Genomic DNA, 16,549 nt, shown 5'->3' with positions numbered 1-16,549 from the left:
ATCTGGACACATGGCATTTAGGTCTGAAGTTTCAATACAATAGCACAATTGGATTTTGATTTATTAAGACAGTCTATTAGTCTTTTTTTTACAGTGACATTCACTGTGACCTCAAGAATGCCACATGCAACCCTTACAAGGTCTGGATATAAGGTATTCACATATTGAATTTCTTTCCAAAGGCTATATTTATTCTTGAATACTTCCTGCAGTGCTATTGACCATAATACATCAGCTATGCTAAGAAATGGTGCACTCTATTTATTAATGGCTTTGAGTCTTGTACAGCTACAAAGTACACACATTTAAATAATTGCAGACTGGCTTAGTTTCCAATGTGGGTTCACTCCCTGTGTTTGGATATGGACATCTTGACTGGATCATATCGTTTGGCAAAGACATTCAGGGGCATTATCCCAAATCAACATGACATGTACAATATATAACAAGACTATGGCCAAGCAATATATGTCCCCTACCGGCTCCACCATTGTCAGAATTTATTTTTTATTTGTTTCCATTGCAACCTGAATATTTGACATAGGAAGAAAATGAAATGACGTGCATAATGTATATATTGCCATCTATCCATGTTTCAAGTTTCATGAAAAAATATGAAGAACTTTTAAAGCTATCGCAGGATCCAGAAAAATGTGACAGATTCATAGACTCACGGATTCACGGAGCGCAAACCATAAGTCCCCTCCGGTGAAACAGGTAGGGAACAATAATTTTTTGTACATTACACTGGTATACAAGATCAGCCAGAGGCAGACATGAAGGATATAAGTATCTATGAAATTAACAGGTTGTAAAAGATTAATAAAAGCTGAATTTATCATGATTTAATATGATGGTTTCTTATCTGAATGATTGGGCTTTAGAACTAAAAGATACATTTTCTTTTTTGTGAGGTTTTCTTTATACTTGTAAGACGTGCCTTGTGTATGTCTGGGATGACTTGTATCAAGTTTGTGTACACCTCGGCCCTCTGTTGCTGGGTCTCCAGCAAGTCCAAGTTGTCCAGTCGCTGTAAACACGACACCACCGGGTCATGAAAATACTTCAACTGAAACAAACATTGGATTGAGGAAACCAATGGATCATGTAAATTCTTCAAATAAAACAAAAATTGGATCATGAAAACAAATTGTTTTAAAATACTTCAACTGAAAATTAAGTTTGATCATGGAATCAAATGGAACATAAATATACTTGTACTGAAACAACACATGAATCAGGGAAATGCTTCCATTATCTAACAGTGTGAATCATAGAAACTGCAGACGCATGAAAAACAAGAGATGTGTTTGTCAGAAACAAAATGCCCCCTATTGCGCCGCTTTGAAGCCATAAATTTTACCTTTGACCTTGAAGGATGACCTTGACCTTGACTCAAAATTTGCAGCTCCATGAGATACACATGCATGCCAAATATCAAGTAGCTATCTTCAATAAATTGCAAAAGTTATGAAGAAGGTTAAAGTTTTGGTTAAAGTTTTTAATTAGTTTTTTTGACCTTTGACCTTGAAGGATGACCTTGACCTTTCACCACTCAAAATGTGCAGCTCCATGAGATACACATGCATGCAAAATATCAAGTTGCTATCTTCAATATTGCAAAAGTTATGACCAAGGTTAAAGTTTTGGTTAAAGATTTTGGACACACACACACACACACACACATACAATGACAGACAGGCCAAAAACAATATACCCCCCATCTTTCGATCCGGGGGCATAAAAAACTGAAAACAAACACATATTGATCACAAGAGCTGGCCATCATTGAAATAATTGTACTAGAACAAAAATACAGCCTTAGCATTGTTAATGAGGAATATATAAACTGATACAATGTAATAACAAGAATATCAGTGAAACTGATGCGTATCAGCCAATCATGGAAACGTATAAATGATCACAACCAATAACCAATTTAGACAATATCACTTAAGTGTTGGTGCATTGTAACCTACAAGTGAGAAGAGCTGAGCAGTGGGTCGGTATCTGGTATCCTTGTTGATCATCTTCTCTACAGGTTCTACCAGTGCCAGGGGCATGCGATGGGCAACTTCTCCAAACTGCTGAGTTAACTGAAACACATGGTAATGAGGGCTTCAGTAATATTATTTATAAAAACATTTTTACAAACATCTTAGTTGTCTCTCTTTTCTTTTTTTAAGACTAAGACTGATGAAAGGACAGGAAACATCAATTTGCAGACCTGAGAAAACCATTTCTGTAAACAAAATTAATTGACATGATTTCTCATTGTTGGTGAGGAAAGACCTTAAAAGTAAAAATATTAAGAAATTCTTAGTTGTAGCCCACTTTCAACTTTCTTTTTTTTCCATAAAGTCTCATTTTAAAGGAATACAAACTGTAGGACAACTTATCATTTTATGTATTGCACTGGGATCTAAAGTGGTATGCAAATATGTAGCTCATGCATAAATCAATGCATATTGACGACAGTCACATAGTGACAGGAACCTGGTAGGCTGAATGCAGGCAGGCTGCTAACAAAGTTTTCACATAAAAAATTATCTAAAGGAAGAACAACTTTCAGTAAAGGGATCAAACCCACAACCTCCCTATCCCAATGTGGTAATTACAGCCATGTCACTGCTTTCCCCCCATATTAATAGGTTGTTCACATGCATCGCCAAAAGAGTCAATTCTTTCTCATAAATGACTGGTTTAGTCCTGCAGACATCGCCTAATTCAGAAACAATTATTCCATGCATAATCCCTGTGATTCCCCCCTGATCCTGCCTAAGAACATAAACATTGGAGATGAATTACAAAGAAACCGTAGGCATGGTAACAGGACAGGGCATTTGGAACAAAAATCTTCATAATATGAAAGAAAATAAGTAAGCAATATTCTGCCAGTCAATTATCTGCATATTTAAATCTTATCAGCGGCTTAACTTGACATGGTTAAAGACGTGGAGATTCCTGATTGAAGATTTAATTAAGAAATGCATTCAATTGTTTTTTAGCTCACCTGAGCACAACGTGACAAATAAAAACAACACTAATTAACATGTTTCCTCAGCAAGATATGTCAAGTGATATCTTGCTAAATTTAATAGAGCATTAAAATAACACCAGAAAAGTAGTGCCTGTGGTAAAAATCAGTTCACATAATTGCTCACAATTGTATCTTTAGCACCAGAAATCTAAAGATTTTGCAATAATAATTCATGTAAGGTCATATGTTTCCCTCTTAAAAGTGTTGTTTTTAATTTCACAGCTTTATTTCAACATTTGACTTTTGTAAATCTTCCCACAATCCCATGGGATGGTTAAGGGGAAGTTGCTGTAAAACAATCCAATGTCCGCTAATGATGCCATTGGTTTTTTTTTTGGTGGGGAAAAAGCAATTATTTCTCAGGCAGTGATGTGTCGTTGAAGCACTATCTTAACATTTGTTTAATGACAAGGATTTCAGGACAGTATTCTACAAATATTGGAGGTTAAGGTGCATTGTTAATACTGCCTCCGAAGGAGTGCGATGCATTAAAATAAAAATCCAAACACAGGCTACCATTTTCTTGTATTTTCTTGGGCTAGATATATATTGAGACTTTGATGGACTAGATATAACATGACTACAAGTTTCACTTAGTGTCAAATAAAGCATTTAGAGTTGACTCATTATAGCCCCAATTTAACCCTTTCAGTGCGGGAACCGAATTTTGAAGGCCTTTGCAAACAGTTTGGATCCAGATGAGACCCCACAGAACGTGGCGTCTCATCAGGATCCAAACTGTTTGCTATTCTGATAGAATTCTTTGAAAAAAATCAAAGAAAATGCTAATTTTAGAAATTCAGCAGACGACATTTTAGCAGAAGACAAATTACCCAGCATGCAAAGGGTTGGCCTAGATATTGCCAAGATGAACATTCTGACCCATTTTCATTTAGATGTAATCATAAATGTGGCTTGAAGAGTGGCAACATATTTTTTCCAAAATCGACCTCAGGCAACCTAGCTTATGATCACGTGTGACCTAAATGCAAACTTGGGTTATATATTGTCAAAATAAGAACTTAAACCAACAAGAACTCTAGCCTCTTATGCTAGCCTCTAGTGCTCAAAGGTGAAGATGAACAAAGTTGAAAATGGACAAAGACTGATTGCTCACCTTGTACTAAAATAAGTAAAATTATAATGGTTAAAACTGGTAAAATTTTTAAGATTTGGAAAGTTTTAATTGTGCCTGTACACATCAACACTGATGATGCCTTTGATGTAATTGAAAAAGCGAATTCAGACACTAAAATTCACTTATGTTCAATAAATCAGGAGGTAATTATTTCCCTCATAGGCTTTTCTAATGTATTTCCCTGATGAGCAGTAATTCCAACAGCATAAGCTATCCAAGTAAGAAATGTGTGTAAAACTTGCAAGCAAAGTCAACCCTTTGATCATGACCTTATATCTCTATATTTGAAAAGCATTTTGGGTCGTCCTTAGTCAAGACTTATTACCAGCATACTAATTTATAATTTTATGATACTAAGAATTTTCCAGATATAATGCAGAAAAGAATTTTATTATATAAGCCCCTGTGGCCTTGACAATAGACATTTCACCTTATGACCTCAATCTTCCTCAGCATCTAATTTTTCAACCAATTAAGTAGCCACCAGAACAACTTAATGATCACAATGTGTTATCAAAATGTGTGGAATCAAATTTCCTGTAACAAGTTCAAATGACCTTTAGCTGTTGACCTTAAAATAAACAAAAAAGTAATTCCTTCTTCTCATGTTACCAGCATACCAGTTTAGATGATTTTTTATAAAAACATTATTAAGATATTATTTAGAACAAGAGGGACTGAAAGGCCCAAAGTCGCTCAACTGAGATAACAAGATATTATTGGGACAAATCTTCTGACCAAGTTTCACGAAGATCGGAAAATAAATGTGGCCTCTAGAGTGTTAACAAGGTTTTACTATAGCCATATAAAGAAAAATGCCCGCCCCCGGGCGGCCATGTTTTTCAACCAACCAGCATCAATTTTGAACTTGTCCAAGATATTGTTATGATGAATATTCTGACCAAGTTTCATATAGATCAGACAATAAATGTGGCCTCTAGAGTGTTAACAAGATTTTACTACAGCCATATAAGGAATAATGCCCCGCCCCTTGGCAGCCATGTTTTTCAAGCAAACATAACCATTTTTGAACTCATCCAAGATAACATTGAAACCAATCTTCTGACTAAATTTCAGGAAGATTGGACGATAAATGTGGCCTCTAGAGAGTGAACAAGGCAAATGTTGACGTTGCACAACGCACGGCGGACAACGGACGACGTGCAAAAGGCGATCACAAAAGCTCACCATGAGCACGTTGTGCTCAGGTAAGCTAAAAACAATTTGTATACTCATGTGACCTTGACCATTAACCTGGTGACCTCAAAATCAATAGACATCTTCCATATCTCAGAATTAACCTCGATACCAATTTGCATGATCTAAGGTCAAAGCATTCTCAACGTATCCTGCCAAGTGCACTTGCTGTGAGAAGCCCTGTGTGAAATTGACCTTCAACCTGTTGAATTCAAAATCAATCAACATCTTCCTTTTAGTCCAAGTATAATCATCTAAAAACATTGCATTATGGTAGGTCAAAGCATTCCCAAGATGTTGTGCAAAACCAAAAGGTCTCAGCTGGACCGACCCACCTACCTACAGATCTACCAAAAGATGAAGCTAATAAACTCCACTGTTTTTAAAAGAAACGTAATGACAGTCTCCAATTAATTAAATAGAAATATGCTCGCAGAAAACACATGCTCTCTCAGTCCTATTTGTCTAAAGACAGCACTTACCTTGAAAAAACTGAACCAACAAATTATGGTGTTCATGTTTATACAGTGGTTATTATGTTTGTACAGTTGCAGCCCGCCAGAAGCAATTCTTTTTTAAGGCCTGACAAAAATGTTGCAAACAAATCTGAACCAAAATATAGAGATGAGCAGTATCTCATGCTGGTTTACCCATTTATGCCTAGAGTCTAGGAAAAGGCCTTGGCAAACAGCGTAGACCCAGATGAGACACCGCAACCGCATGATGCGGCTTCTCATCAGGGTCTGCGCTGTTTGCTTAAAGGAATTTCTGTAACAAATCTTCTAAATATAGAAATAAATATACTAGACATCCCTAATTTTTGAAATAAATTGATCCAATTTAGAAGGATGGGAGAGTCCATTAGGCATAAATGGGTTAATATGTTTGAAAAGTTTCAGCCATCTTGGAGCAACACTCACACAAATTCAAAGCAAAAGATTGACTGTGATAGGACAGGCGAACAAATGGATGGAGTAACACATTAAGAACATGTATGGCCAGGATCTAACATCATTTGAGTCGTGTTCTGAGAAAACTGGGCTTAATGCATGTGCGTAAAGTGTCGCCACAGATTAGCCTCTGCAGTCCGCACAGGCTAATCAGGGACGACGCTTTCCGCTTTTATGGTATTTTTAGTTTCAAGGAAGTTCCTCCTTACCGATAAAAAAGTTTAGGCGGAAAGTGTCGTCCCTGGTTAGCCAATGTGAACTGCACAGGCTAATCTGGGATGACACTTTACGCACATGCATTAAGCCCAGTTTTCTCAGAACGCCACTAATTTGGTTATTCAGCTTCATTCAGAAATAAAATAGTGTCTTCATCTGGCAATATCTGATAAAATGTATTAACTGTCTGTATCTAGTGAAAAACAAACCAGTCAACACTGCCAATAACATAAATGTCTTGCATTTTCAACTGTCACCCACCTACATAGAATGCTTCATGATAAACTGAGTTAAAATTATTATATTACTAATTATAATTATGACAGTATTTCTTGAAATGTCTTGCGATAGGTTTGAACCTTTTTACGACAGCATGATTATTTTCAGGCATATGACAGTAAAGATTCCGACCTTGAGACCTGATAAAGTCACGATAACAGTTTACTTCAGGACTTACAACAGGGTAAACTTACCATAACTTAATTATTTATTTTATTTCATACTGCTTGGATCAGTGTATGAAAACATCATATTTAGGACCAAAAGACAATAATTAGCACAAATTGAAACTCTCACATGGTCAAGCTGCTTCATGTACACTTGGGGGTTGTATTCAGCATTAATCAGCGGCATCCCATGGTTGAAAATGCAGCAAACTGTCATGCCAAGCGAGAAAATGTCGCTTATCACGCTGAACTTCTTTTCAACTTGAACTTCGGGTGCCATGAAGTTCAGGTCGGGTTGAGCAAGCTTTGAGGCCTTTGTGGTCCATGGTTGGCATGGAAACTTTTCCTGAAAATACCAGTACATCATGTACATGTATACCAGGGCAATACCTATGTTTCTTGTTTTTGTTTTACTTTTCTGTTGCATACATGTTGGTTTTGATATTCATAAATATTTAAATTTATCCCTTAGGGAACTAAAGCTTTACAGATTCAAAGTCTGCTATGTGTATGCCTCCTAAGCTGGACATTAACCCATTTATGCCTAGTGGACTTTCCCATCCTTCTAAATTGGATCAATTTATTTCCAAAATTAGGGATGTCTAGTATATTTATTTCTTTATTTAGAATATTTCTTACAGAAATTCATATAAGCAAACAGCGCAGACCCAGATGAGACGCCACATCATGCGGCGTCTCTTCTGGGTCTACACTGTTTGCAAAGGCCTTTTTTCTAGACGCTATGCATAAATGGTTTAAATGTTAGCAGTTGCACTGTCTGTCCATGGTTAGGTGGGTGTTTTGGTATGTGGGTCTGTCCATGGTTAGGTGGGTGTTTGGGTATGTGGATCTGTCCATGGTTAGGTGGGTGTTTGGGTATGTGGGTCTGTCCATGGTTAGGTGGGTGTTTGGGTATGTGGGTCTGTCCATGGTTAGGTGGGTGTTTGGGTATGTGGGTCTGTCCATGGTTAGGTGGGTGTTTGGGTATGTGGGTCTGTCCATGGTTAGGTGGGTGTTTGGGTATGTGGGTCTGTCCATGGTTAGGTGGGTGTTTGGGTATGTGGGTCTGTCCATGGTTAGGTGGGTGTTTGGGTATGTGGGTCTGTCCATGGTTAGGTGGGTGTTTGGGTATGTGGGTCTGTCCATGGTTAGGTGGGTGTTTGGGTATGTGGGTCTGTCCATGGTTAGGTGGGTGTTTGGGTGTGTCGGTCTGTCCATGGTTAGGTGGGTGTTTGGGTATGTGGGTCTGTCCATGGTTAGGTGGGTGTTTGGGTATGTGCTTTTTCTGCAAGTAATCCTTTACCACTCAGATACGTATTTTGACGCATTTGTAGTCCCATAGAAAGTTGAATTTAGTTAAAGCCCTCTTACTGGATTCAAGTTATAAAGGCTTCATTTCAAACCCTAAGTTACCGATGAGCAGCAAACAGCTTAAAACTGCTGATTGCAAAAGCCATTTTCTCTTTCTTTCTTAGTGGGAAAGGAGTTAAGACATCATTTTTGCTATGCACTTTTTTGGATGCCTGTGAGAAGTCAATATTACTTTTGATTAATATTCTTTCTGACAAGACTATATGTCGATTACTACTCCAAAGGTACATGGGTGCAAGGATTTATGTCCAGTTTCTTCTACAGTAATAAATGTATTAACTCCCAGACATTTGTCTTGCCTTCTGTTAATTTGCATTCCATCATTTTATTTGTCTTCAGAAAGTCATTACAAATGCAATTTAATCAATTGTATGTCCGATCAGTATTGATTATTATAATTTAAGATGTGATATGCAATCCACTTTTTGGAACAAGCTTCAAATAGACAAGTCTGTAAAAATTAAGTTTCAGAAATATAGCTTAAATTTAATGTAAAGAAGAAAATGCTCCAATTTTTTGTCACAGATTCAATAAAAACTAAACCCCCATACATCTGGGTGCAAAATAACAACAATGAAGAAGACTCATAGTAAAAGTAACAAGAATATCAGTAAAACTGATGGATGCTCCCCGATGATGCGCTTTGTCAATCAATGTGTTAATAACCACCTTAAAAAAATCTATTATTAGCCTTGGTGACCTTGACCCCAGTGATCTCAAACCTCATCAAAAGGTAGAGGTCCGTGCAAGGTACCTACATGCCAAATATGTAAGAGATCAGTAAAATATTGAAGGCGCTATGAGAAACTGTAACAAAATTGTGACAGAAAAATATATTTTTAGCCTCGGTGACCTTGACCCCAGTGACCTCAAACCTCATCGAAAGGTAGAGGTCCATGCAAGGTACCTACATGCCAAATATGTAAGAGAACGGTAAAAATAATGAAGGCGCTATGAGAAACTGTAACAAAATTGTGACAGAAAAATCTATTTTTAGCCTCGTTGACCTTAACCCCAGTGACCTCAAACCTCATCAAAAGGTAGAGGTCCATGAAAAGTACCTACATGCCAAATATGTAAGAGATTGGAAAAATATTGAAGGTGCTATGAGAAACTGTAACAAAATTGTGACGGAAAAATACATTATTAGCCTCGGTGACCTTGACCCCAGTAACCTCAAACCTCATGAAAAGGTAGAGGTACATGCATGGTACCTACATGCCAAATATGTAAGAGATCGGAAAAATATTGAAGGTGCTGAGAAACTGTAACAAAACTGTGACAGAAAAATCTATTATTAGCCTCTGTGACCTTGATCTTGACCCCAGTGACCTCATAGAAAGGTAGAGGTCCATGCAAGGTACCTACATGCCAATATGTAAGAGATCAGAAAAAATATTGAAGGTGCTATTAGAAACTGTAACAAAAGTGTGATGAAAAAATCTATTATTAGCCTCGGTGACCTTGACTTACCACTATGTTAAATTTCTGCATAGATATAGATAACAATCATAAGTAATGGCAATAATTAATTTGAGTAATGCAATAATTATAATTAGATATTTGGGTTGTGGTTAATGTTTCTGAATCCATTACCAGTATAATCATAATCATCATCATTATCATCATCATCATCATCATCATCATTGTGCACCAACATCCGCATTACAACTAAAGTGTTAACGTGGTTTTAATATAGTCATATTATGAAAACTGCCGCTACCCTGGCGGCCATGTTTTTCAACAAACCGTAAACATTTTCGAACACAGCCAAGCTATCAATACAACAAATCTTTGGACCAAGTTCCATGAAGATTGGGCTATAAATGTTATTTCTAGAGTGTTAACAAGGTTTCACTATAGCTATATAAGAAAAGCTGCCCCGCCCCCTGGCGGCCATATTTTTCAACAGACCAAAACTATTTTCAAACTCAGCCTAGCTATCATAAAAACAAATGTTCAGACCAATTAGTTTCATGAAGATTGGAAAATAAATGTGACTCCTAGAGTGTTAACAAGGTTAATAACTTTAGCCATATAAGCAAAACTGCCCTGCCCTCTGGCGGCCATGTTTTTTTACCGATCCAAATCATTTTCAAACTCAACCGTCGTATCCAGTAAAAAATGTTCTGACCAAATTTCATGAAGATTGGACCAAAAATGTGACTTCTAGAGGGATCACATGTTTTCACTATATAAATAAAGAGAAAAATGCCCCCCCCCCCCTGGCAGCCATGATTTTTAACTGATCTGGACCATTTTCGAACTCGTCCGAGATATCAATAAAACCAATGTTTTGACCAAGTTTCATGATGATTGGGCAAAAATTGTGACTTCTAGAGTGTTCACAAGGTTTCTCTATAGCCATATAAGGAATACTGCCCCGCCCCCTGGCGGCCATGTTTTTCAATGGACCGAAACCATTTTTTAACTCAACCAACATATCATCAAGACAAACATTTTGACAAAGTTACATGAAGATTGGGCATCAAATGTGACTTCTACAGTGTTCACAAGGTTTTTCTTTTTTTGACCTAGTGACCTAGTTTTTGACCCAGCATGACCCAGTTTCGAACTCGGTGGAGGTATTATTGGGACAAATGTTCTGACAAAGTTTCATGAAGGTCGGACAATAAGCTCACCATAAGCACATTGTGCTCAGGTGAGCAAAAAACATAGACCATGGTCAGCAATCGTGACCACGGTTAACCATGTTAGGCAATGGTGACAAAAGACAGACCATGTTTGGACATGGTCACAAAAAACATGGACCATGATCGGCAAAGTTACTTTTATTTTCATTTTAGTGTGCCCATGGTGTTTAATGTTCATTTACATAAAATATGCATTAATTTTTTAAAGAATTAAAAGAACAGTTTAAGAAAGTTTTCGGGACATCTTATTTCAAAAACAGTTTAAGATGATATTAAGAACACAAACATGGACATTGCATTGCTGTTTTTACAATGGAGGAATATTGTGTGCACAGGAAGTTGAAACAGGCAAGCTGAATGAAGCAACATGGTTTATTTTATATTTGGAAATGTAAGTCTTTAATAAATTACCGGCTAAACTGATCAGCCATTGGTTCCATTTCAACTTCTTTGGCACTGTGTTCACTTATGTTTTCCAACTTTTGCTACATTGTATCACTGTTTCCTCTGCTTTATGAATGTTTTTGTCATCAACAGAATCAGAAGCATAACCAATAATTTCATACTCATCAACTGATTGCCAACATGCCAATGAAATGTCTGCAATGCTAATGATTTTATAACAATGTTGAATGTTATCTTTAAGTTCTTTCAGTAATTCAATGGCCCTGTACACATCAGTTAGAGTAAGAGCCTTTCCACACAAGTGTTCAATGCCAAAAAGTTTATTATTAATGTCAAACTGCCTTTTATTTATAGTTTTGGAAAAAAAACAACAGAACTATCAAGCCTGACCCTTTTCCTGGAATTCTCCAGGTAATTCCTGCATAAATTCCAGCAGTTATCATCAGCCTTTTTCCGTCAAAACCATAACTACTTAAGACAGTGGTGCCATTTTACAAAAGGATGGCCATATGACTATAGTCTACCATGGTAGACCATGGTCATATGACCATGGTAGACCATGGCCAACCACGTGTTAAATGGCACCATGGTCTTTGACCATGGTCAACCATGGTATTTGGCCATGGTCAACCATGGTATTTGGCCATGGTCACCATGACCATGGCCAAAGACTGTGATGCCATTTAACAAAACGTGGTCTTCCATGGTAAACCATGGTCATATGACCATGGTCGGCCATGGTTTAGCCATGGTATACCATGGTCATATGGCCTTTATTTCGCCTGGGAACAGCCTTAATAGCCAAATGATTAAGCTTGTACATATTTATCCAAATATCAGAGGTTAGAGACCAGGTGGGTTCAACTGTTTTTTGTTGTCTTTTTTGTCTTTCTTAAATCATATTCTTGTTTTATACTGAAGCTCTTTGGTTCTGATATTGATTATTATCAATCTGAAGCAGTTAATGACAAACAATTAAAATAATGCAAACATCTGTGAATAAGTCTCATTAACAACTTATTCCACAAATTATAACCTAAAAAGTATGTACAGTCTCGAGTGTTATTACCTTGCTGTCCACCACTTTCTCTGCAAACCCGAGGCCGACAAGTTTCCAGTTTCCAGTTTTAGTGATCAGTACGCACTGTGGGCACACGTTGCGATGGACCAACTGCTCCGAGAGATGGAGGTACGACAGTGCCTCAGTGATCTGAAATGTTGGAGCAACCACTGCTGTGAACATTCACATGGGCCTCAATTTGGAATAATAGGCCTTAAAGCCACACACCTTGAAATTAAATACATGTTAATCAATACATTTAGAAGCAATTTGAAAGTGTGCATAATAATAATTAAAACTATAGCCTAGTTAGGAAGTAATTTATTTTATTTTTTTAATTTTAAAATCGAAAGTAGGAGTTCTATACATATACGAGCATTTGGATAAACGCGATTATTTTAAAGTTTTAAAGCGCAAAAAAGACGGATTTCTACATTGTAACCACCAGATATATTCTAAGTGGCATAGATAAAATTAAATCTTAAGCCTAGTTAGGAAGTTATTTATTATTTTTTCAAATTTTAAAACCGATAGTAGGATTTCTATACATATATGTCCATTTCGACAAACGTGAGTATTTGTTAGCTTTAAAGCGGTAAAAAAGACGGATTTCTACCTTGTAACCACAAGATATATTCTAATTGGCATAGATAAAATTAAATCTATAGCCTAGTTGGCAAGTAATTAATTATTTTTTAAACGGTACCGCTTTTAAAACCGAAAGGAGGATTTCTAGACATATCCGTCCAACAAACGCGATTATTTTTAAGTTTTAAAGCGCAAAAAGACGGATTTCTACCTTGTAACCACAAGATATATTCTAATTGGCATACATAAAATAAGTTTCTTATTTATACTTAAATTTACTTTCATTTCAAGGTGTGTGGCTTTAATACATGTATGAAGTGTTGTCCCATATTTACCTTTTGCAGTTCGCACAGGCTTATCAGGGATATTTGGAATTGTTTGTTTCATTAAATGGATTCTCTTCTAAACGAAAATCCATATGAGACATAAAGGGTCAATCCTTTTTAGCCTGTGCAGACTGCAACAGTATAGAAACCTTGAATCATTAAATGGATATTTGACTTGATAATCACCACATGATTGAAAATGGTTAGACCTCTGCAATTAGTTTTCTTCTATTACAATGAAAATGAAATTATGTTTAAAACCTTAATTTTCTGTACACTAATCTCTCACTTTACCGGAATGTGTCGAACATTTATTTTCATTTCCTTGCTTTAAGTATCTAGCCAGGCATAGTATATATTTTAGTATAACACACACAGCGTGAATAGAAATGAACACTAGCATACAACCCCTTACATGTTTAGAGAGCCTTCAGAACTTTTTAAGCAAACTCATTTTTCCTATTTACATGAACTATTCAAAGTCTACAGATGGGCACAGGAAGTTTCATAGCCTGCACAGACTGTTATTGTTGGGCGTTAGCTGTTTAAGGTCACTTTTGACCTTAGGTGACCTTTAATCCCATTCATAAAAATGCCCGTGGCTAGACACAGATGAATACACTTCATTTAGTCCATTTGAAACGTTAACGCGTCTATTTAACACTGTTTTACTGCGTGTTCAGAATGAAATAATTTTATCTCTTATGAAAAGGCATGATAGATGGAACAGTTTTACACTCAACTGTTCACATCAATACAGTTTGTGAGTGCACCTTATATTTTCAGAGGATTACCAGCACCAAAGCATTTGCACTTAAAGGCTATGTTCTCATATTTAGTAATTACTTCCATATTCCTGTCTGTGTACTAGTATATTTAAGTTCATGAAAGTATCGTTTTTCGATATCCTGATACATGTATAAGTTTTGGCCAAACCATTTTAATTGTTTTCGAAATTGAACAAACATGTCAATGTATGAAGTTTTAAACAAGCCGTGGTTCCAGCGGTGGAATCGCAACCTCACTTTAAAGCATTGCATTCCAAGCCGCAATGAATCAGGGTCAGTTCGCGGTCAGAACAGGGATCTTCATATAATATAGCCGGTATAGCGTGAACTAGGTGAACTGGAATTTTATTTAGATGTTAAATGAAGATATTCGCCGATATAATTATGGTATCTCAATAATAGATTCTTAATATGTTTTCAACAAAACCATGATACATATTATTTTTGATTAATTTAACAAGAATTATTCCACCATATTGACCAATGTATTAAGCATGAGCGAGGTGATTTCCGATACTGTAAATAATCAAATTAAATAGCAATGCCCGACAAACAACTAAACAGGTTTGTCTGAAGAACGCGCGGATACTTAGTGTGTGGCCGGTTGACTAACACGTTTTAATTTCACTTCCCTTCTTCTTTTTTGTATTTATAGATATACGATCAGAAATATGTAATAATGTAAAATAAAACGCGAAAACTACACGTAACATCCCGTACTGCGTGAAATGCAGCTAAGAACTGCATAGACAAAGACATATGCTATCTTTGATTTCATTCATTAAACTCTTTACCTTTAACCAACCACAATCAACGCCGTATATCTTTTTTAAAGATATTTCTTGTTTACACTCTGGCATGGCTACATAACTCGTATGGGGATTTTTCAGAAAATAATGTACCTGGCCATTCTTGCCTACCATTGAACCATAGTATTGCACTTGTTAGGTAAATGATATTGTAGAAGGTATGCGCACCTAGTTCAACTAAGTGCACTCAAAATAAGCTAAACCTCAGTCACAAACATTCACACAGGGAGAGTGTGAATAAGTGAACTGATCATTGTATATGTCTTAAAGTGACCTTTTCACAGATTTTGGCATATTTTGAAGTTTGTCATTAAATGCTTTATATTGATAAATGTAAACATTGGATCTTAAAAGCTCCAGTAAAAAATCAAGAATAACATTTAAAACAAGAGCACCGCCTTGCGGGTGCAGACCGCTCATCTATTTTCTTTTTAAAGGTGAAGGGACTCTCATTTTCAATCACAAAGGAGGGAGGAGTGGAGTGAAGAGGGGTGTATAGTGTGGGGTTGTGGACATTTATTACATTATCTTCCAAAAAAGCGAAAAAAAAAAAAAAAAAAAAAAAAAATCGGGGGGGGGGGGGGGGGGGGGGGGGGTATAGTGTGAGGGTGTGGTGATAATTTGTGAGATGATCTTAAAAAAAAAAAAAAAAAAAAAAAAAAAAAATCAAAAAAAAAATTTGGGGGGGGGGGGGTGGGGGGGTGGGGTGGGGGTATAGTGTGAGGGTGTGGTGGTCATTTGTGAGATGATCTTATAAAAAAAAAAAAAAAAAAAAAAAAATTAGGGGGGGGGGGGGGGGGGAGGGGGGGGAGGGGGGGGAGGGCACGGGGGATGGTTTGGGTGAAGTCTATTGTGGTATGTCAGGTAAGAGTAGTTTCATCAAAGTATCAATCAAATCTAATCATAAATAAAGAAGTTATGGCAATTTTAGCAAAATTTAATAATTTGACCTTGAGAGTCAAGGTCATTCAAAGGTCAAAGTAAAATTCAAGTTGCCAGGTACAGTAACCTCATGATAGCATGTAAGTATTTGAAGTTTGAAAGCAATAGCCTTGATACTTCGAGTGGATCGAAACACAAAATTTAACCATATATTAAAAGTTACTAAGTCAAAAAAGGGCCATAATTCCGTAACAATGACAACCAGAGTTATGCAACTTGTCCTTTTACTGTACCCTTATGATAGTTTGTGAGTGTTCCAAGTATGAAAGCAATATCTATGATACTTTAGGGGTAAAGTGACCAAAACATAAATCTTAACCAAATTTTCAATTTTCTAAGTATAAAGGGCCCATAATTCCGTCCAAATGCCAGTCAGAGTTACATAACTTTGCCTGCACCGTCCCCTTATGATAGTTCATAAATCTTGCAAGTATGAAAGCAATAGCTTTGATACTGTAGGAATAAAGTGGACCTAAACACAAAACTTAATCAAATTTTCAATTTTCTAAGTATAAAAAGGGCACATAATTCTGTCAAAATGCCAGTCAGAGTTACATTACTTTGCCTGCACAGTCCCCTTATGATAGTTAGTAAGTGTTGCAAGTATGAAAGCAATAGC

General features: G+C 36.6%; 1 protein-coding gene across 1 annotated transcript in view; it reads right to left on the bottom strand.

The window, feature by feature from the left end:
- Window positions 1-15,102, bottom strand: part of LOC127840403 (SCY1-like protein 2) — a 34,899-nt gene extending 19,797 nt beyond the window's left edge. Inside the window, exons 1-5 of the mRNA XM_052368816.1 lie at window positions 15,082-15,102; window positions 12,487-12,627; window positions 7,118-7,333; window positions 1,980-2,096; window positions 941-1,069 (exon numbers count right to left, since the gene is read on the bottom strand). Of these exons, the coding sequence (XP_052224776.1) occupies window positions 941-1,069; window positions 1,980-2,096; window positions 7,118-7,333; window positions 12,487-12,627; window positions 15,082-15,102 (624 nt within the window). The remainder of the gene's footprint in view (window positions 1-940; window positions 1,070-1,979; window positions 2,097-7,117; window positions 7,334-12,486; window positions 12,628-15,081) is intronic.
- Between the last annotated feature and the right edge of the window lie 1,447 nt (window positions 15,103-16,549).

The sequence above is a fragment of the Dreissena polymorpha genome, chromosome 8 (genome assembly GCF_020536995.1).
Source record: "Dreissena polymorpha isolate Duluth1 chromosome 8, UMN_Dpol_1.0, whole genome shotgun sequence".
In the NCBI taxonomy this organism is placed as follows: Eukaryota; Metazoa; Mollusca; class Bivalvia; order Myida; family Dreissenidae; genus Dreissena; species Dreissena polymorpha.
This window is presented reverse-complemented; position numbering and strand designations above follow the sequence as displayed.